Source organism: Numenius arquata, chromosome 12 (genome assembly GCF_964106895.1).
Source record: "Numenius arquata chromosome 12, bNumArq3.hap1.1, whole genome shotgun sequence".
NCBI classification, from domain to species: Eukaryota; Metazoa; Chordata; class Aves; order Charadriiformes; family Scolopacidae; genus Numenius; species Numenius arquata.
This window is the reverse complement of record NC_133587.1, coordinates 4731568-4751558: the sequence shown is the minus strand read 5'-3', so window position 1 is coordinate 4751558 and position 19991 is coordinate 4731568. Positions and strand designations below refer to the sequence as shown.

The 19991-nt window shown below is 57.3% G+C and overlaps 3 protein-coding genes and 1 pseudogene across 3 annotated transcripts; all 4 read right to left on the bottom strand.

Annotated features, from left to right (window-relative positions):
• Positions 1-62: 62 nt before the first annotated feature.
• Positions 63-8893, bottom strand: NSFL1C (NSFL1 cofactor). Its single transcript, XM_074157039.1, has 9 exons — positions 8771-8893; positions 7840-7937; positions 6795-6869; positions 5416-5581; positions 4983-5075; positions 4234-4343; positions 3640-3777; positions 2964-3128; positions 63-1914 (listed from the first exon to the last, which is right to left on the bottom strand). The coding sequence occupies exons 1-9, from the start codon at positions 8870-8872 to the stop codon at positions 1752-1754; spliced, it is 1110 nt and encodes a 369-aa protein (XP_074013140.1). The 5' UTR covers positions 8873-8893; the 3' UTR covers positions 63-1751.
• Positions 8894-9266: 373 nt separating this feature from the next.
• LOC141471154 (uncharacterized) lies at positions 9267-13784 on the bottom strand (annotated as a pseudogene).
• Positions 13785-14236: 452 nt separating this feature from the next.
• On the bottom strand, positions 14237-16059 carry LOC141471153 (signal-regulatory protein beta-1-like). The gene is made up of 4 exons (XM_074157569.1): positions 15639-16059; positions 15062-15376; positions 14577-14927; positions 14237-14481 (listed from the first exon to the last, which is right to left on the bottom strand). The coding sequence occupies exons 1-4, from the start codon at positions 16057-16059 to the stop codon at positions 14378-14380; spliced, it is 1191 nt and encodes a 396-aa protein (XP_074013670.1). The 3' UTR covers positions 14237-14377.
• A 1475-nt stretch (positions 16060-17534) lies between these two features.
• On the bottom strand, positions 17535-19756 carry LOC141470914 (signal-regulatory protein beta-1-like). The gene is made up of 5 exons (XM_074157225.1): positions 19627-19756; positions 18937-19290; positions 18360-18674; positions 17875-18225; positions 17535-17779 (listed from the first exon to the last, which is right to left on the bottom strand). Exons 1-5 carry the CDS (start codon positions 19697-19699, stop codon positions 17676-17678), a joined length of 1197 nt encoding a protein of 398 aa, XP_074013326.1. The 5' UTR covers positions 19700-19756; the 3' UTR covers positions 17535-17675.
• Between the last annotated feature and the right edge of the window lie 235 nt (positions 19757-19991).

The following is a 19991-nucleotide window of genomic DNA, read 5'->3' as shown; positions in this document are numbered from 1 at the left end:
GTCTGCATCCAAAATACGAGAAGAGATGGTAGCCGTTATTAGAAAGGGTCAAACGCCGTTTTCCTATTTTGCGGGCTTTTAATGGTAATTTTCACAATAATTTACAAATTTGCTGTTACGCACATTATAGATCCATTTAGTAATGAAAAAAAAAAATGTAAGTTAATTCAGCTCTCGGTTGAGAAATTGTTGTAAAAATGCCCTTGCTAAGGTCTGGCATCTACTCCCGCAGTTTTGTATTAACCCAGGCAGCCAAGCGAGTTCCTCACGCTGAACCTGCCCAACCTGCTGGCCCTCCCCCAGCCCGCACATCCCCGGAGCTGCTTCTCTGCTGGCACCAAGGTGAGGACCTGGAAGCTTCAGAGCACTGAGGGGGGTGGACTTACAGCGCAGCAGCCGCAGGGGCTCCAGCGTGACTAAGGCTGGAAGTGGATGGAAGGCTTCAACCCTTGGCATGGGGCGATCCAGCCTCTCTCAAGGGGATATCGCCGGTGTCTGGAAGCCCACGGTTCAGCACAGCCCCGAGTTCTGCTCCGAAGCCCAGGGGCTAGGAGAGCAAGCAGGCTATGGGTCCGGTGCAAAGTGCCCTGGCACAACACTAGATGGCAACTCGTATGCATGATGCTACACCAGCGCTACCAGTTCCTCATGTCCAGGCGTAACGAATTCACCCGCAGGGTTCTGTTCAAAGGAAAGAAAGATACGGAGACCCGAGCCCAAACCACAAACAGCAGAACAGACCAAAGCTGGAGAATTCCAGGTGTTTGGCTACATTAGTCCTCAGCAGATGAGAGGAAATAAATCAAAGGGTACTACAGCCTTGAGTTTTTCCACCCAAACTGTTTCCATCATCTCAGTAATTCACCTCTTAAAATAAAACTTGCTTTCCAGTAAGATAGACTCTGTTTGCCTTTTACTTTCAGTCACTTCAAGCTGATTCACCTTCACGCCTTCTTGGAAAGAAAAAGTCAGCAGCAGGGTATCTCAGAGAAATGCAATACAGCAAATTAAAACTGCAGTCAGTCTGGACTGCTGGAGAAAGTGCAGGCAGAGCAGCCGGGGTACTGCAATCAACGCCCCTAAGAGTTCTGCCGAGGGAAGGAAAATCAGGACTTTCTCTCCGGAAAAGCCCAAGAAGAGCATTAAACCTTGCACCTGCACACACAGAGTGGACTTTTCCCCACACTGAGCAACAGCTGTTTCACAAAGACTTCTCCCCCCCAGTGCTTTTACAGTAGTGTAACCATTATCCTGACAGTCAGACCACCCATTCTCGTATAGTTGCTATTTAATGTATGAAAATAAAGGAAGCACTTTGCAGCAGTCCCTGGAGGAGAGGGAAGAGCAAAAAGATTGTGATGAGCAGTCGATTGGCAACGGACAGAAACTGCTCCCTGGGAGCTCCCTTCCCCCTCACCTTCCTCCCCTCTAAAGAGGGCAGTAACACAACCCACAAAGGTAACTGAACTCTTGTGGGAGAATCTGTGGCACAATAGGCTGCAGCTCCTTTCAAAACGGATTCGTTTTGTTTATTTATTTTAAAGTCCACTGATCATCATCACAAAAAAAAAAAACAAAAAACCATGGGAAATGCAACTAAAGAGAAAAAAAAAAAAAAAAAAGTCCAACCAAGACCTAAGAACCCAGAGCTACAAGTAGATGTGAGCCTGTGCTGCACGGCACAGGTGCAGGCACAGGAGGAGACGACACATGCACGCCGCAGGCAGGCGTGTGGCCAGAGTTGGGTTCCTTTATGTCAACCGCTGAACAATGACAGCATTGAGCAGGTTGGCTTCCTTCAGGGTTTGGTTCTCGTCAGTCAGCTCTTTGTTCGGGAAGGTGGTCATGAGGACGAAGCTGGTGGCAGCCATCGCTGGCCGAGCATCTACTATGAAGAGCCGGATATCACGGATCCTGTCCAAAGGGATCAAACACACAGGGGTGATGCTGTTACTGAACATCCTGTAAAAACGTGTGAAAACACCCTAAATTCACCCTTTCCAGAGCACGCGACCCTGCAGTCGCTGCACTTGTTTTCCATCTAACAGTAGAGGCCGCAGCCAGGCAATTCCGATTTAACCTACTCCTCCGTAGGCTCCCATTCAGTGAAATAACACAAGCTGCTTTATAGGCTAAAGATTTACAACTAAACGTTCTTTCACACTGCCCAACAGGAACGCCTGTGTTGTCAGGCGGCTATTTGAAATTGAAACCTTCGGAACCCTTCAGGATGAACAGATTAACAAATTGCTTGAAACTATCTGCTGTTAGTGACTGAGCTCATCACACACTGCATAACCCAGATGATCTCAACTCCCAGGAGCAGCCTGAACAGCAACATTGGATCTATTCCCTGAAACCGATCACAGGTTTTTGTAGTTTTTTGCACCACGCTTGATTTTCTTATAGAAACTGCAGGAATGACTATAAACAAATGACTACACTCTTTGAGGTCAGGTAGTTAAGGAGGACTTCAGGAGAGAAGTTTAACAAAGCAGCAGGGTATAGAAGCCAGCTTTGCTCGTCTAAGGGAACTGAACTGCTGTAAGAGCATCCCTTGGTGCTCCAGTCAGCACAGGGAATAGCCCAGTAGAAAAGTCTGAACTGAAGAGTCAGAATAATTGAACCAACTTCCTAATTATCTGACAGTTTCTAAAGCCCTTAGAAGACATTCCATTTTTTATAGGTGAAATCAAGGAAAGTTCTGCTGATAATGACGCTCCCAGGTGCGGTATCACTGGCTATAATCCGTCACTATTTGGAAAGCAAATCCTATCCTTCCAACACTCAACAACTGCCTTAAAACCCCACAATAATTTTATTCCTATTCACCTATAGAGAAGGATCCCCAGAGCTCCCTTTGCAGGCTAGCCAGGATTTTAACATCTGCTCCATCTGTGCAGTGTTGCAGTGTCATTCAGGCCTTCCCAGTTAGTAACCTGTGTTTCCTGTTGCATTTGTACCTGTGACTGTGGTTAAACTTCTGGACCAGTCGCCCGCCATCAGCGAGCCGGATCTGGATGTTGGTGACGGGCTCCGACTCATTAATAGCGATGGCAGAACTGGCTTTGGCTTCATTCTCTGCCTGCTGGGCTGGGGAGCTGGTGCCCATCACCTGGGGCACCGTGCTGAGAACAGGGAGACACAAGGCGAGCTGTTAAATAACCAAATGACCCAGCTGGTTGCAGGGTGCCAGGAGTCAGGCAGTGATCCCCATCACCTGCTGGGCCCAACTACCACAGCTCCCAGTCAAGAGACACCAATGCAAGTTGGAAGCGAGAATTTAGGAGTCAGTTTATCAGCAGGGACTTGTTTAGAACTTCACCTCTACCATCTCTCTTTGCAGCACCACGTCACGGGTCTTCACACACCCACGGGAACAGGGGCAGGGTAATTTGGAAACACTGCTTCTACATGACACGTCATGGTGGTTCCAAACTAGGGATGTGTCTCTTGCCATGGAAAGGCTGAGCCACCTCACAGTACAACCTCCTTTCCTCTCTTAGAGGAATACCTCCCATACCACAGGTATGGAGTGCCTTTTCTTCAGAGAGACGAATCAGAAGGCTCAACCTTGCAAAACTCTCAAGTGACTCTCTCACATCACACACATAAAAACCAGCACCGCTGTCTTCTCACCTGCCCAGCTTCTGTCCTTCTCCAGTAAAAGCTTTGAAGACACTTTTAGGTTTCACATACTCCTCGTCACGGTGATCCTCCATATCCAGGTTCACTTGTCCGCCCCGTGCTAACCTGCGCAGCTCTGCCGGGACTTCCCTGCAAAGAGAAATGTCCTGAGGCAGCTGCCTGAAGAAACAAGTCAGGAAAGCGCAGAGAAAAAGTGCCAGCCACAGACCTCTGGAATTTCAGGAATCGCAGTGAGCCCTTGCTTAATTAACAGGGCAATCAATGCACACCTCCCCACTAACGGAGAAAAATTAAAGGTTACTTTTCCTTGGCCCTCACCTGGAGTGACACAGAAGTGACACCTGGTGCATCAGAAATCCTCAGCCCAATATGAAAGTCTGTTTGTTCACTCCAAACTCCCAAGGGCCCATACAAACCAAGGCCACTTCCCATTGATCTGAAGTAAATGTTCAAGTCTGCCCTCCCATGGGCTCCATAGTAAGAATCCAGCTCTTAGAAGAAAGCTCAGGTGAAATGTGCCGTTGATTCCACAAACGCTTGTGTTTCAGAAAACAGATACTCTTTCTCTCCCCTCTCACTACGTACCCTCTGCGGATATCATCCAGAAACTGGGCATTGGATGGATCCTGGTAGCTCCTCAGTTCTCCACTATCCAGACTGAATCCACTCTTCCAGAGCTTCAGCACAACATGTACCTGCAGCAGCCCCCAAACAACAATCAGCCTCACTGAAACATCTCGGTAAGAACAATAACTGGACGCAGAGTTCACAATTGGCAGAGGAATTTCAAGGTGCAGAAAACATTCCAGCCAGGTTCCTCTGGGTGGAGTGAAAAACCCAAAGCACCAGCCATGTAACAGTCATGTATCAATTCCTAGAAGGTGGCACCACAGATCCCCTTTTGATAAATATGGTTGAAAAGCCAAGAGTGTGCTAGGCCAGTACCCAAAACCAAGCTCCCACCACTGCCTAGACATGTATTTGGTCACAAACCAAGCACGAGAGAATCTTGCATTGATGCTGTTAGCTCCACATCTCTTCAACAGATAAAGAAGAGTTAATCGCCCAGTGCTCTTTGCACACTATTTTTCACAATCTGCACTTCTACGGAACGCTCAGATTCTTAACCAAAAGTCCACCAGAAAACTGCTTACCCAAGACCCAAGCCATCTACTATTCTCTAACGGGAAATCCCATGAGGAGCAGGATTTACCATACTTCTGTCCTCTTGAATTTCTATCAAGCTTTATAACTCTCTGGGCTTGCAAGCTGTGTAGCTACAGCAGAGAAATCCCCCGGGTGACATCTACAAAACAGAGCAGAGAGATACTCACATCCTGAGCAGAGTTCTGTCTCCTCTCTCCTGCCACATAAGCTGACTCCTCCTCTGGAGTAGCCCCCAGGCGATACCCTCCCCCTGCAAAAGGCTGCAAGAGAGATGGGCGGAAAAGAGGTTTTAGAGAAACAAACCCAAGACAGCTTGATTCCCTTTCCCCAACACTGTTATAGATAAACAGGGGGCCTCCGTGGCATCAGCAACATCTATCGTCCTGCAGGGATGGTCACCAGCTTGAACAAATTAATAAATACGGCATAAGAAAGTGGCTTTTCTTTCCGATGTGACACACGAATTGGAGCTGCACTGAGAGGAGTCCAGACTTAGCTGTACTTTTAAGATAATTCCAGGACTCCACAGCAGCAAACAGCTGTCACGGTGGGAGCCTTAACTGAAACAGGGACCAGAAGGAAGAACTCATCACTGCTCACTTTAGGCTTGCTAGACTCGCCACCGCTCTTGGCCGTCCGATCAATTGCCACTGCGCCATGCTCCTTTGCTCCTTTGAACAGATCCTCCACCAGCTCATTGGGACTCTTCTTCCTCGGAGGACCAACGATCTGCTGTCCGCTTCTCTCTGAGCCGCCAGCATAAAACCTAACAGAAAGCACACGGCTTCTGGTTAAGACTGGACCACTGCTTCTCCAGGAAACACACGTGACAGGACCCAGCGGTTTTATATCAGGATCCAGTTCATTTTTGTACAGCTTGGATGTAGAAATACTAGCTCCTACCCATGGATCTCCTTGTGTAGCCACTTACAAGTTCCTGCACTGCAGAGACTTTCTTTTTACGTCAGTTACTGCAAAATTATCCATTAATCAATAGCAATAAAGTGATAATAACTGTCTCAGGCCTAGGAAGAGAAACAGTCCAGACTGACAAGGCTCGGTTTCAGGTGCTAGTCCCAGCTGTATTATCAAGCTCAAGACTTCCAGCAAGTCTCTGACCTGTCAGATGGAAGAAGATGGGCAATGTCTAACCGGTATTTTGATTCATCCTACACTGAAAGATCACCCCGCGCAGGATGGATCTGAACTGGAAGCAACGAATGCACAGTCAGAGAAGTGCAATTAAGCACTTCTGGAAGACTGGGTTTATTAGCTTCCAGATGGCTTGTAAAAACATACAGAGCGAGCTCACATCTGTTTGCAGAAGACCACACAGTCTACCTAGACTGAGCCATCAGTTCCATTCAATTTACCTTCCCTGTTAACCTTAAAGGTATTTAACTACTCACAGCTGACATTGTAGATGACTTTCCCACTAGTACACCATGTTCCCACTGGAAAGGGGACCTACATTTTTCTTTCCACCTCCACTACATTACCCTTAAGCAGCATTTCAAAAAAAAAAAAAAAAAAAAAACAAAACCAAAAACCAACCAACCCACAAACCACAAAACCCCAACCGAAAAAAAACCCCAACCAAACCCAAAACCCTCAAGCAGAAAGAAAAACAATCCCTGCATTATTTCCACGTTTCTGCTCTCTATGGACACAAATTATGATCTGGGCTTTTTTTCTATTCCTAACCCACGGCTTCCACATCCTGCCTTTGGCTTTTTCTCAGCAGCACAATTCAGCAATGAAAAGTGGTGTTTATAGAGCCATGCTGAACACAGGTTTGTGCACATGCTTCGCGCTGACCAACCTTTCTGTGTCAAGCCTGAGATTTTTCACTACAGGAAAGTCATCTCGACTTAAATTTGCGTTATAAAAAAAAAAAAACAAACCTGCACGCAAGCGGCAAGCCATCAAAAAGGGCAGGGATAAACAGCCAGGATTTAAGTCTTTAACTGAAAACTTACCGCTGTCCCTCCTCCTCTTCATCGTCATCCTCCTGCGCGTGAACGAGGTCTCTGAACGATGTTACTCTATGGTCACTGCAAAAGGCAATCAGAGAATTGCGTCAGCCTCGTGACGCATTTCAACCACATAAGCAAAAGCTCCCCAACACAGCAGTCCGGCTGACCCTGTTCCACTTTAAGGGTCTGACTCATTACTCTATAAAATGACAGGTCAGCACTGGCATAACCGAGCGGCGAATCGAGCTCTTGGACCTCTCTGCCAACTACACCAACAGAGAACAAGAGCAGGAAGAGGCTCAGCCGGTGGCTGCAGCCACAGAAAAAGCGAGGAGTCTTCAGTCACCTTCCTCGCTCGCGGACTGAAGCCGCCACTTCCAAACCTGCACAAGCACAGGTTTCTCTTCCTGGCCCCAGGACAGCCCAGCCTCCACGTCCTTCCCCTCTCGTTCCTTCTGCCGAGGCTGGTAGCTCTGATCCAAACTGAAACTAGATTCTTCTGCAACGTGGACTTTATTCACCAAAGCCTGAACCGACAGCACTTTTCCTTCAAAATGCAGTCATTTTCTCTTCAAAGATGGATAGTATTTCCCTACTGTACAAGGATTCGGTACGGCAAAATTAACCTGGTTTTGTAAAATGCTCGACTTGATCAGATCAGGTGTCACACAACATTAGAAAATATTTTTCCCGTGGAGATACAATCTGCTCAAATAAAAGCACTACCAAACCGACTGTCTTCTAACCTTAAAAAACAAATCAAGATTTTTTTTCTGAGCTATGAGGCAAGTTGTCCTATCTGATCTTTGGATTAGTTGCACAATATCGGAGCCTACGATGTATAAACGCTGAGGTTTTCACAATTTCTAGAGAGCCATACGAGGTGAAGCAGATGTGAACACAGAGCTATTTCTCCTGAAAATTAATATACATCAAAATATACATCAATGCTTTAGGCAGAGCTTGCGTTTTCATGTCAGTAGTTTTCACTGTCAGGTTTCCAAGCTGCCGATGAAGAGATCAGCCTGAGCTGAAGCTCCCTCCTCACCTGGCTGCAGTGCCTCTGGATATAGAGCTGGGTGTCGGCTGGGGAAGAGTCAGAATGTCCTCGTCGCCTCCATCCTCGTAGAAGCTGGCAAGTGCAATCTGGAAAGTAACATGGCAGGAACTTTTCAGGACAAGACCAAACATTCCAGAACAATGGAAAAAACCACACACATATAACACAGCTGAAGCTTCCGTCGTATCGGACCTCTTAAGGCATGTCAACACTAAGGACGTTTCATGTAATTTCCCCATTTGGAGGTCCTAGCAAAGACGAGGCTTTACCACCTTCTAATGTTTGGCTTTGTAGGGCTCTCACCACCAGAGAAATGCCAGAGCAGCTTCCCCGGCGGGAGGCCCTTCTTCTGCAGTATTTCTACAGGGGTTACGCTAAAATTACTGTTCTGAAACAGCTGCTTTTATGACATCCAGGAGTAGACCCTGAGTTAATTAAATACGGGCAGATGGTTTGCAGGTGATAGAAGACAGGAGCGGGTCAGAGCGGTGGCCCATCTCCCCCTTCACTGGGGGGTGCAGGGGTCGCTGCTGGCAGTAAGGTCAGCGGAGCGCTAAGAAAAATCAAGCATTCAAGGACAACCTACACAAACCCGGCAAAACCCAGACCCCTCTCCCTCGCTGCGTGCCAACAATTAGCGATGTTCAAATTAACGAAGGGAACCGGACCAGGCCGGGCTCCTGCCCCAGCCAGCCCCCGCGGCAACCCCTCAGCCCGGCCGCCGAGCGAGGCCTGAACCTACCAGAGACCGAGCTCCCGGCCCAGCGCTCCCTCCCCCGCCACCGCGACGGCCTCCAGGGCCGTGGCCCCGGCCTTCCCCGGCGCCGGCCTCGGCCGCGCCCCCGCCGCCAGGCCCCCCTCAGCGGGTCGAGCTCGTGGCGGGGAAAGACGGAGAGGAGCGAGGCGGCGACGGAGCTACCTGGAGGTCCCAGCCGGCGGACTCCAAGAAGAAACGCGCTCGCTCCTCCTCGACGCCGGTCACGGCCACGAATTCCCTCAGCGCCTCCTCCCTGTCCGCCATCTTGCCGCGGTGCAGCGCCCAAACCCCGCCGGGCCCCGCGCAGGCCCCGCCCCGCGCCCGCCCCACCCAGTGTGCGTCGCCAAACCCCGCCGGCCGGAAACGGCCCAGAGCGACGCGCACACCCACCCCCCCACACCCCCACCCCGCTCTGGGAACAGCGACCCCTGGCGGCCGGGCGGTGCGCGGCGCCGAGCCTCGGGGTGAGCGGCACCGAGCCCTGGGTTATGCAGAATTGAGCCACAGAACGGCCTGTGCATCCCGGATCCTTTATTTCTAAGTACACAGGACAAAGCTGGTGGCGGCCGAGTCCCGGGAGCCGCTCCCGGTGCCGCGACGTGAGGAACCGCAAGCCGACACGGAGCAGGACACGGTGGCTGCCCCGGTGTTTCCCTCCTCATGCCCTCGCACGCTTGAAGAGGAAGACGAGGAGACCGCCGAGGAGACCCTTCTCCAGCAGGATGCCAATCCACAAGCCGGGGCTGGACAGGAGGCTCATACCTGCGGTGGGAACAAGGGGATGTGAGCGTGTCGTTCCAAAAGAACCCTCCAGCCACGGGGGTGAAAGGCACCTCATCCCCCAGCCCTGCTCTGTGGCTGGGGCTGGACATGTCCGGATAGGGGGGTTTGGCTGTTGGGAGAAGCGTGGGGCCTCTGTCACTCTCCCCATGTCCAGGGCTGCAGGGAGAGGGTCTTCCATGGGGGCACAGATGCACCTGGAGACCCCAAACCCCTTCCCCATCCCCATTCGCTCCAAGCAGAGCCCAGTGGTCTGGGCTGTGCCAGGGACAGCACCCGGCAGGGCTGGTTCCCACCGGGAGCTGCCCTTGGAGACCCACTCACTGTGTACAGACACCTCTGTGCCGTTTCCACGCCGAAAAACCGCAACACGGCCCATGTATCTGGTGAACTTCACGCAGTAATAGGTGCCAGCATCCTCAGGGCAGACGTCCCTGATGTGGATGGTGAAGTCTGTTTCGGACTGATTCGCTGCCCTCGTCACGCGGGGGAAGGAGCCCGCCTGGTCATAGATGTCATAGACAGTTTGGTTCCCGCTGCCCCAGCCCTTCAGCCATCTCACAGGGGCAAAAGAAATGTCTCTGGACATGGTGCAGGTCAGAGTGAGCGTCTCCCCCACTGTCACTGACACCTTGTCCTGGGGCTGCTGCAGCTCCAAGTCCTGAGCCACCCCGGCGTCCGTACCTGGGCACAGCGACAGGAGAGTTTGGGGCTAAAGAAGGGCTCCAGAGCCCAGACACAGCACAGGGCATTCCCAGACCCCTGGACCCGAGCACAGAGCAAGGGACAGAGAGTCATCCGCATCCCTCGGCCCCACTGGGCAGCGAACACTGCTGGAGACTGTGGGATGGGAAGACACTGGGACACATAGGACATGCTGGAGTAAAACAAATCTTCAGCTGGAGATGAAAGCAAGCTGGAAGGGAGGCGGTGATGGAAAAGCCCCAAATACTCACAGGAGGGTTGTGTGGCACCAAACCCTGAGATGCATCCCCTGAGCCCCATGTCAGGCTTGTGGCATGGCCACTCCCAGGCATGTGGCTGCAGTCTGCCCAACTATCCCTGGCTCTGCTGGCTCCCCCCACCATGGGACCCTCTCCTGGGACAGACCCCCAACCCTCTTCCTCGTCCCCACAATCCCCAAGCAGAGCCCATCAGGCTGGGATGGGATGGGATGGGATGGGATGGGATGGGATGGGATGGGATGGGATGGGATGGTCTGAGCCAGGGGCAGCACCCGGCAGGTCTGGGTACCACCGGGAGATGCCCTGGCAACCCCACTCACTGTATATAGACACAATTGTGCCTTTTCCACGCCGAAAAACCTCATCACTGCCCTGCGATCTGCGGAACTTCACGCAGTAATAGGTGCCAATATCCTCGAGTTGAATATCACTGATGTGGATGGTGAAGTCTGTGTCGGACCGATCCACTGCCCTCGTCACGCGGGGGAAGTAGCCCGTCTGGTCATAGGCGATCTCGCTCCCACTGCCCCAGCCCTTCAGCCACTTCACGGGGCCAGGGGGACCGTCTCCAGATATGATGCAGCTCAGAGTGAGCATCGATCCCGCTTTCACCGACACCTTGTCCTGGGGCTGCTGCAGCTTGAAGACCTGAGCCACCTGGGCATCCACACCTGGGCAGAGCAACAGGAGGGTTTTGGGCTGATGGTTTGGGGCCCAGGAGCCAAGGCACAGCACAGGGCATCTCCAGACCCCCAGCCCCAAGCCCACACCAGGGGACATCCCTGTCCCTTGTCCCCCAGGGCAGCCTGCACTGCTGGGGACTGCAGGACAGCGGGGGCCCAGGACCCCCAGATGTGCTGGCATAAAATAAACTCTTTGGTGGGGGAGAAAGCAAGCTGGAAGGGAGGCAGTGAGAGAAGAGCCCCGGACACCCGCAGGCACACGTCAGGATTGCCCTGCCAGCAGCGAGGAGGATCGTGCCGGGGGAAAGGTGCCAGAGTCCCCACTCACCCGGTTCTCTCTGGAGCAGGAGCAGCATCAGGCAGGCGAGAGGCAGCGTCCGTGTTGCCAGAGCCATGGTCACTCCCACATCCCGGTCCCCACAGCTCAGATCAGCTCGGCTCGGCTCAGCTGGGTGCTGGTCTCTGCCCCAGCAAAGGGGAAGGAAGGGGCTCACCACTGGACATCAATCAGCACCATCTCGTGTCATGAGGCTGCTCCTCGCCAGAGATGTCAGTTCCGCTCTCCCCACAGATCTGGGCCACAGCCACCAGCACTGGGCAGCCAAAGAGGGGAGTGAGGCGGCTCAGCTCCTGCTCGGGCAGCTCAGCCTCTTCCTGCTGTGGCTCTCAGGTGAGTCCGGAGTGGGGTGGTGGTGGCGGCAGCCCCCCGACAGCTCTCCCGCTTCCCTGCCCCGCTGGCTGCTGCTGCCAGGCGCTGCGCAGGGGGGCCGGGAGATGGCAGGGGAGATGCCGTGGCAGCAGATCTCAGGAGATTGCTAACGCGAGCAAGCTGGCAAAGATAAACACCGGATGGGGCGGTGAGGTGGGGGGCTGGGGAGTGCTTTCCTCCTCCGACCACCTTTTTGGGCTGTAAAGCCCCAAGCCACAAGCCGGGGCTGGACAGGAGGCTCATACCTGCAGTGGGAACAAGGGGATGTGAGCGTGTCGTTCCAAAAGAACCCTTCAGCCACGGGGGTGAAAGGCACCTCATCCCCCAGCCCTGCTCTGTGGCTGGGGCTGGACATGTCTGGATAGGGGGGTTTGGCTGTGGGGAGAAGTGTGGGGCCTCTGCCACTCTCCCCATGTCCAGGGCTGCAGGGAGAGGGTCTTCCATGGGGGCACAGATGCACCTGGAGACCCCAAACCCCTTCCCATCCCCATTCGCTCCAAGCAGAGCCCAGTGGTCTGGGCTGTGCCAGGGACAGCACCCGGCAGGGCTGGTTCCCACCGGGAGCTGCCCTTGGAGACCCACTCACTGTGTACAGACACCTCTGTGCCTTTTCCACGCTGTAACAGCTCATCACTGTACAGCGATTTGTGGAACTTCACACAGTAATAGGTGCCGGCATCCTCGGGTTGAACATCCCTGATGTGGATGGTGAAGTCTGTTTTGGACTGATTCACTGCCCTCGTCACGCGGGGGAAGGAGCCCGTCTGCTCATAGATGGTCTGGTTCTCACTGCCCCAGCCCTTCAGCCACTTCACGGGGCCAGGGGGGGCAAGTCCAGACGTGGTGCAGGTCAGGGTGAGCGTCTTCCCCACTGTCACTGACACCTTGTCCTGGGGCTGCTGCAGCTCGAACCCCAGAGTTGTCTGGGCACCCACACCTGGGCAGAGCAACAGGAGAATTTGGGGCTGATGAGGGGCCAGGAGCCAAGGCACAGAATGGGGCACTGCCAGACCCCCAGCCCCGAGCCCACATCAAGGGACATCCCTGTCCCTTGTCCCCCAGGGCAGCTTGCACTGCTGGGGACTGCAGGACAGTGGGGGCCCAGGACCCCCAGATGTGCTGGCATAAAATAAACTCTTTGGTGGGGGAGAAAGCAAGCTGGAAGGGAGGCAGTGAGAGAAGAGCCCCGGACACCCGCGGGCACAGGGAAGGATTGCCCTGCCAGCAGCGCGGAGGATCGTGCCGGGGGAAAGGTGGCAGAGCCCCCACTCACCCGGGTCTCTCCGGAGCAGGAGCAGCATCAGGCAGGCGAGAGGCAGCACCCGTGTTGCCAGAGCCATGGTCATTCCCATGTCCCGCTCCCCACGGCTCAGATCAGCTCGGCTCGGCTCGGCTCAGCTGGGTGCTGGTCTCTGCCCCGGCAAAGGGGAAGGAAGGGGCTCACCACTGGCCAAGTTCCTCCACGGACCCCTTGCACAAGTCCCAGCTGGTTCCCAGCGTTCATGCCGTCTCACGTCACGACGCTGGTCCACCCCAGCGATGTCAGTCCCGCTCTCCCCATGGATGTGTGCCGTGGCCGCGGCCACTGGCACTGGGCAGCCAGAGAGAGCGGCCCCAATCCATCGTGCTCCCCTGCGTGTGGCCAGCCCTCAGCTTGGTGCTCCGGGACGTTGGGGGGACACCCAGCCCTTGCGGCAGGATCGGGGCATGGGCTGGCATCTCCGACGGGCCCGAGGTGCAGAGCTCACCCAGGGCTTCGCCGGGGACCCCCCTGCAACCAAACCGGGGCGAGCGGAGCCGCTCTCCCGCCCCATGCCCTGCCCAGCCCCTCGGTGTCAGGAGGCTCTCGTCCCTCGGGTGATGATGCCCTTCGGGATGAAGCCTGGCGGAGCTGCCCTCCGGCTCCTCCGCCGCCCCGTGCCCGCCCCGGGGCAGGCACCAGAAGCGTTAACATCTCGCGCCCGCTCGCTTCCATTTCCTGTGCAGCTTCTCCTTCCCCTTCTCCCGCCGCCGGAGCCCCAGGTCCGGGCAGTGCCCATGGCTTTGCGAGCGGCTGCGGCGGCTCAGCTCCTGCTCGGGCAGCTCAGCCTCTTCCCGCTGCTGCTCTCGGGTGAGTCCGGAGCGGGGCGGTGGTGGTGGTGGTGGCAGCCCCCCGACAGCTCTCCAGCTTCCCTGCCCCGCTGGCTGCTGCTGCCGGGGGGGGCAGACGGCGGGCGAGATGCCACGGCAGCAGATCGCTAGCGGGAGTAGGCCGGCAGAGAAAAACACCGGACTGTGGGCCGAGGGGTTGGCGGCCTTTCCTCCTCTGACCACTTTTTTGGGCTCTGCAGGACTGCACAGGACAAAGTGCAGCGGGAGAGATGCTGGGGGCGGGGGGGCGCAGTGTTGGGGTCTGCAGCGGGGGTCTGCACCCGGGTGATGGTGGGTGTGTGGGATGCGGGCAGTGCCAGTGCCCAGAACAGGCGGTGCAGATCAGCCCAGGGCAGCCTGTGCATCTCAGCCTCTTTATTTCCAGGTACACAGGACAAAGCTGGTGGCGGCCAAGCACCCAGTCCTGCTCCCAGCACCACGTCCCAGGGAACCGGGGACCAACACAGAGCAGGACACAGCGGCTGCCCCGGTGTTTCCCTCCTCATTCCCTCGCGCGCTTGAAGAGGAAGACGAGGAGACCGCCAAGGAGACCCTTCTCCAGCAGGATGCCAATCCACAAGCCGGGGCTGGACAGGAGGTTCAAACCTGCAGTGGGGACAAGGGAACGTCAGTGGCTGTGGCTCAGGTACAGGAATCCCACAGCCCCCTGTTGCCACCGAGAGCCAGCAGCTCTCACACACCATTAACGGTCAGGGCCCACTCACTCCCTCCCTCCCTGGCCGGGGCAGTGATCCGCAGGGTGGCCATCCTGTCGACAGGGTCCTGGGCATCATGCACCACACGGCAGGTGAATGTGGACCCGTTCTTCTCCTCCATCGCTTTCACCTCCACCACGCTACTCAGCTGGAACAAGCCCTGGGGCATCTCCACCAGTCGGGAGGTGTTCTCCACGTTCATCTCTGTTCCATTCTCCAGCCAGGTGACAACTACATTTCCTGGGTAAAACCTCTTCACGTGGCAGGTGAATTTCACGGTCTTGCTCACCCCAACGGGGCTTGGCGGGTCAGCATCCACATGGACAGTGGGAGAAACTGGGAAGAGAGGCAGCGCCTGATGCACAGCGTCCCCCGGCTCCGCTGCCAGTGGGGTGCCGTGTCCCTGCCCTGGGACTCCCAGCCCCGTGGGAGCTGGACACCCTGAGCAGTGGTTCCCCCCCAGCCCTCACCTCGCAGGGCTTGGCTGAGCTGGTACGTCCCCCTCAGTGGGGCTGTCAGCGTGCGGTGCTGCACCTCGCAGATGAGCTGTGAGCGGACGTCTTCCTCCCGCAGCGTCATCATCACGGTGCTGGACATGTTGTAGGAGGATTTCGTCCGCCCGGAGGTGATCTGGGGTGGCTGAGCCGAGATGGAGGTCCGATTCTTGAACCATTTCACGCTGATGTCTTCAGGGAAGAACCCTCCGGCCGTGCAGGTGAAAGGCACCGATTCCCCCGGCCCCACTCTGTGGCCAGGCCCGGACACGAGCGGGTGGGTGGGTTTGGCTGCGGGGAGAAGCGTGGGGCTGTCAGAGTGGGCTCTCCCCTGCCCCGCATGGCCCCGGGGCTGCAGGGAGAGGGGTCTCCCTCAGGGATACGGATGCACCCAGGGATGGTCCACAGGACCCACTCCTGGGACCAGCACCCAAGCCCCTTCCCCATCCTCACAAGCCCCAAGCAGAGCCCACCAGGCTGGGCTGGGCTGTGCCGGGAGCAGCACCCAGCAGGGCTGCTTCCCACCAGGAGCTGCCCTGGGAGCCCCACTCACCAAGTACGGACACCTCTGTGCCATTTCCACGCTGTAACACCTCCTCACCAGCTGACAGTGATATGCGGAACTTTGCACAGTAATAGGTGCCGGCATCCTCGGGTTGAACATCCCTGATGTGGATGGTGAAGTTTGTGTCGGACCGATCTGCCGCCCTCGTCACGCGGGGGAAGGAGCCCGTCTGCTCATAGATGGTCTGGTTCTCACTGCCCCAGCCCTTCAGCCACTTCACGGGGCCGGGGGGACTGACAGGGGGTGTGGTGCAGATCAGGGTGAGTGTCTCTCCTGCTTTCACCGACACCTTGTCCTGGGGCTGCTGCAGCTCAAAGCCCAGAGTTATTTGGGCACCCACACCTGGGCAGAGCAACAGGAGGGTTTGGGGCTGATGAGGGGCCAGGAGCCAAGGCACAGAATGGGGCATTGCCAGACCCACAGGCCCAAGCCAACACCAGGGGACATCCCTGTCCCTCGTCCCCCAGGGCAGCCTGCACTGCTGGGGACTGCAGGACAGTGGGGGCCCAGGACCCCCAGATGTGCTGGCATAAAATAAACTCTTTGGTGGGGGAGAAAGCAAGCTGGAAGGGAGGCAGTGAGAGAAGAGCCCCGGACACCCGCGGGCACAGGGAAGGATTGCCCTGCCAGCAGCGAGGAGGATCGTGCCGGGGGAAAGGTGCCAGAGCCCCCACTCACCCAGGTCTCTCCAGAGCAGGAGCAGCATCAGGCAGGCGAGAGGCAGCACCCGTGTTGCCAGAGCCATGGTCATTCCCATGTCCCGCTCCCCACGGCTCAGATCAGCTCGGCTCGGCTCAGCTGGGTGCTGGTCTCTGCCCCGGCAAAGGGGAAGGAAGGGGCTCACCACTGGCCAAGTTCCTCCACGGACCCCTTGCACAAGTCCCAGCTGGTTCCCAGCGTTCATGCCGTCTCACGTCACGACGCTGGTCCACCCCAGCGATGTCAGTCCCGCTCTCCCCATGGATTTGTGCCGTGGCCGCGGCCACTGGCACTGGGCAGCCAGAGAGAGCGGCCCCAATCCATCGTGCTTCCCTGCGTGTGGCCAGCCCTCAGCTTGGTGCTCCGGGACGTTGGGGGGACACCCAGCCCTTGCGGCAGGATCGGGGCATGGGCTGGCATCTCCGACGGGCCCGAGGTGCAGAGCTCACCCAGGGCTTCGCCGGGGACCCCCCTGCAACCAAACCGGGGTGAGCGGAGCCGCTCTCGCTCCCCATGCCCTGCACTGCCCCTCGGTGTCAGGAGGCTCTCGTCCCTCGGGTGATGATGCCCTTCGGGATGAAGCCTGGCGGAGCTGCCCTCCGGCTCCTCCGCCGCCCCGTGCCCGCCCCGGGGCAGGCACCAGAAGCGTTAACATCCCGCGCCCGCTCGCTTCCATTTCCTGTGCAGCTTCTCCTTCCCCTTCTCCCGCCGCCGGAGCCCCAGGTCCGGGCAGTGCCCATGGCTTTGCGAGCGGCTGCGGCGGCTCAGCTCCTGCTCGGGCAGCTCAGCCTCTTCCCGCTGCTGCTCTCGGGTGAGTCCGGAGCGGGGTGGTGGTGGTGGCAGCCCCCCGCCAGCTCTCCAGCTTCCCTGCCCCGCTGGCTGCTTCTGCTGGGGGGGCGGACGGCGGGCGAGATGCCACGGCAGCAGATCGCTAACGGGAACAGGCCGGCAGAGAAAAACACCGGACTGTGGGCCGAGGGGTTGGCGGCCTTTCCTCCTCTGACCACTTTTTTGGGCTCTGCAGGACTGCACAGGACAAAGTGCAGCGGGAGAGATGCTGGGGGCAGGGGGGCGCAGTGTTGGGGTCTGCAGCGGGGGTCTGCACCCGGGCGATGGCGGGTGTGTGGGATGCGGGCAGTGCCAGTGCCCAGAACAGGCGGTGCAGATCAGCCCAGGGCAGCCTGTGCATCTCAGCCTCTTTATTTCCAGGTACACAGGACAAAGCTGGTGGCGGCCAAGCACCCAGTCCTGCTCCCAGCACCACATCCCAGGGAACCGGGGACCAACACAGAGCAGGACACAGCGGCTGCCCCGGTGTTTCCCTCTTCATTCCCTCGCGCGCTTGAAGAGGAAGACGAGGAGACCGCCAAGGAGACCCTTCTCCAGCAGGATGCCAATCCACAAGCCGGGGCTGGACAGGAGGTTCAAACCTGCAGTGGGGACAAGGGAACGTCAGTGGCTGTGGCTCAGGTACAGGAATCCCACAGCCCCCTGTTGCCACCGAGAGCCAGCAGCTCTCACACACCATTAACGGTCAGGGCCCACTCACTCCCTCCCTCCCTGGCTGGGGCAGTGATCCGCAGGGTGGCCATCCTGTCGACAGGGTCCTGGGCATCATGCACCACACGGCAGGTGAATGTGGACCCGTTCTTCTCCTCCATCGCTTTCACCTCCACCACGCTATTCAGCTGGAACAAGCCCTGGGGCATCTCCACCAGTCGGAAGGTGTTCTCCATGTTCATCTCTGTCCCATTCTCCAGCCAGGTGACAACTACATTTCCTGGGTAAAACCCCTTCACGTGGCAGGTGAATTTCACGGTCTTGCTCACCCCAATGGGGCTTGGCGGGTCAGCATCCACATTGACACTGGGAGAAACTGGGAAGAGAGGCAGCGCCTGATGCACAGCGTCCCCCGGCTCCGCTGCCAGTGGGGTGCCGTGTCCCTGCCCTGGGACTCCCAGCCCCGTGGGAGCTGGACACCCTGAGCAGTGGTTCCCCCCCAGCCCTCACCTCGCAGGGCTTGGCTGAGCTGGTACGTCCCCCTCAGTGGGGCTGTCAGCGTGCGGTGCTGCACCTCGCAGATGAGCTGTGAGCGGATGTCTTCCTCCCGCAGCGTCATCATCACGGTGCTGGACATGTTGTAGGAGGATTTTGTCCGCCCGGAGGTGATCTGGGGTGGCTGAGCCGAGATGGAGGTCCGATTCTTGAACCATTTCACGCTGATGTCTTCAGGGAAGAACCTTCCGGCCGTGCAGGTGAAAGGCACCGATTCCCCCGGCCCCACTCTGTGGCCAGGCCCGGACACGAGCGGGTGGGTGGGTTTGGCTGCGGGGAGAAGCGTGGGGCCGTCAGAGTGGGCTCTCCCCTGCCCCGCATGGCCCCGGGGCTGCAGGGAGAGGGGTCTCCCACAGGGACACGGATGTACCCAGGGATGGTCCACAGGACCCACTCCTGGGACCAGCACCCAAGCCCCTTCCCCATCCTCACAAGCCCCAAACAGAGCCCACCAGGCTGGGCTGGGCTGTGCCGGGAGCAGCACCCAGCAGGGCTGCTTCCCACCGGGAGCTGCCCTGGGAGACCCACTCACCAAGTACAGACACCTGTGTGCCTTTTCCACGCTGTAACACCTCCTCAGCAGCTGACAGTGATTTGCGGAACTTCACGCAGTAATAGGTGCCGGCATCCTCGGGTTGAACATCCCTGATGTGGATGGTGTGTACTGTGTCGGACCCATCCACTGCCCTTGTCACGCGGGGGAAGGAGCCCGTCTGGTCAAAGATGGTCTGGTTCTCACTGCCCCAGCCCTTCAGCCACTTCACGGGGCCAGGGAGACTTCTATTGGACGTGGTGCAGATCAGGGTGAGTGTCCCTCCTGCTTTCACCGACACCTTGTCCTGGGGCTGCTGCAGCTCAAAGCCCAGAGTTGTCTGGGCACCTGCACCTGGGCACAGCGACAGGAGAATTTGGGGCTGATGAGGGGCCAGGAGCCAAGGCACAGAACGGGGCATCGCCAGACTCCCAGGCCCAAGCCCACACCAGGGGACATCCCTGTCCCTCGTCCCCCAGGGCAGCCTGCACTGCTGGGGACTGCAGGACAGTGGGGGCCCAGGACCCCCAGATGTGCTGGCATAAAATAAACTCTTTGGTGGGGGAGAAAGCAAGCTGGAAGGGAGGCAGTGAGAGAAGAGCCCCGGACACCCGCGGGCACAGGGAAGGATTGCCCTGCCAGCAGCGAGGAGGATCGTGCCGGGGGAAAGGTGCCAGAGCCCCCACTCACCCGGGTCTCTCTGGAGCAGGAGCAGCATCAGGCAGGCGAGAGGCAGCGCCCGTGTTGCCAGAGCCATGGTCATTCCCACGTCCCGCTCCCCACGGCTCAGTTCAGCTCGGCTCGGCTCAGCTGGGTGCTGGTCTCTGCCCCGGCAAAGGGGAAGGAAGGGGCTCACCACTGGCCAAGTTCCTCCACGGACCCCTTGCACAAGTCCCAGCTGGTTCCCAGCGTTCATGCCGTCTCACGTCACGACGCTGGTCCACCCCAGCGATGTCAGTCCCGCTTTCCCCATGGATGTGTGCCGTGGCCGCGGCCACTGGCACTGGGCAGCCAGAGAGAGCGGCCCCAATCCATCGTGCTTCCCTGCGTGTGGC

Bases quoted from the DNA above. Each gene is read 5' to 3' on its own strand.
- NSFL1C (XM_074157039.1), bottom strand. From the start codon at position 8,872: ATGGCGGACAGGGAGGAGGCGCTGAGGGAATTCGTGGCCGTGACCGGC. The intron at 3,129-3,639 runs GTGAGAAGACAG...CCCTGTTCTCAG, and splicing joins GAAGGACAGAAGCTGGGCAG to CACGGTGCCCCAGGTGATGG. The intron at 1,915-2,963 runs GTACAAATGCAA...CCCTTTGGACAG, and splicing joins AAGTTTAACCACAGTCACAG to GATCCGTGATATCCGGCTCT.
- LOC141471153 (XM_074157569.1), bottom strand. From the start codon at position 16,059: ATGCCCCATTCTGTGCCTTGGCTCCTGGCCCCTCATCAGCCCCAAACC. The intron at 14,928-15,061 runs GTGAGGGCTGGG...CTCTCTTCCCAG, and splicing joins GCTCAGCCAAGCCCTGCGAG to TTTCTCCCACTGTCCATGTG. The intron at 14,482-14,576 runs GTGTGTGAGAGC...TCCCCACTGCAG, and splicing joins GTGGGCCCTGACCGTTAATG to GTTTGAACCTCCTGTCCAGC.
- LOC141470914 (XM_074157225.1), bottom strand. From the start codon at position 19,699: ATGACCATGGCTCTGGCAACACGGGCGCTGCCTCTCGCCTGCCTGATG. The intron at 19,291-19,626 runs GTGAGTGGGGGC...CGCTGTGCCCAG, and splicing joins CCTGCTCCAGAGAGACCCGG to GTGCAGGTGCCCAGACAACT. The intron at 18,226-18,359 runs GTGAGGGCTGGG...CTCTCTTCCCAG, and splicing joins GCTCAGCCAAGCCCTGCGAG to TTTCTCCCAGTGTCAATGTG.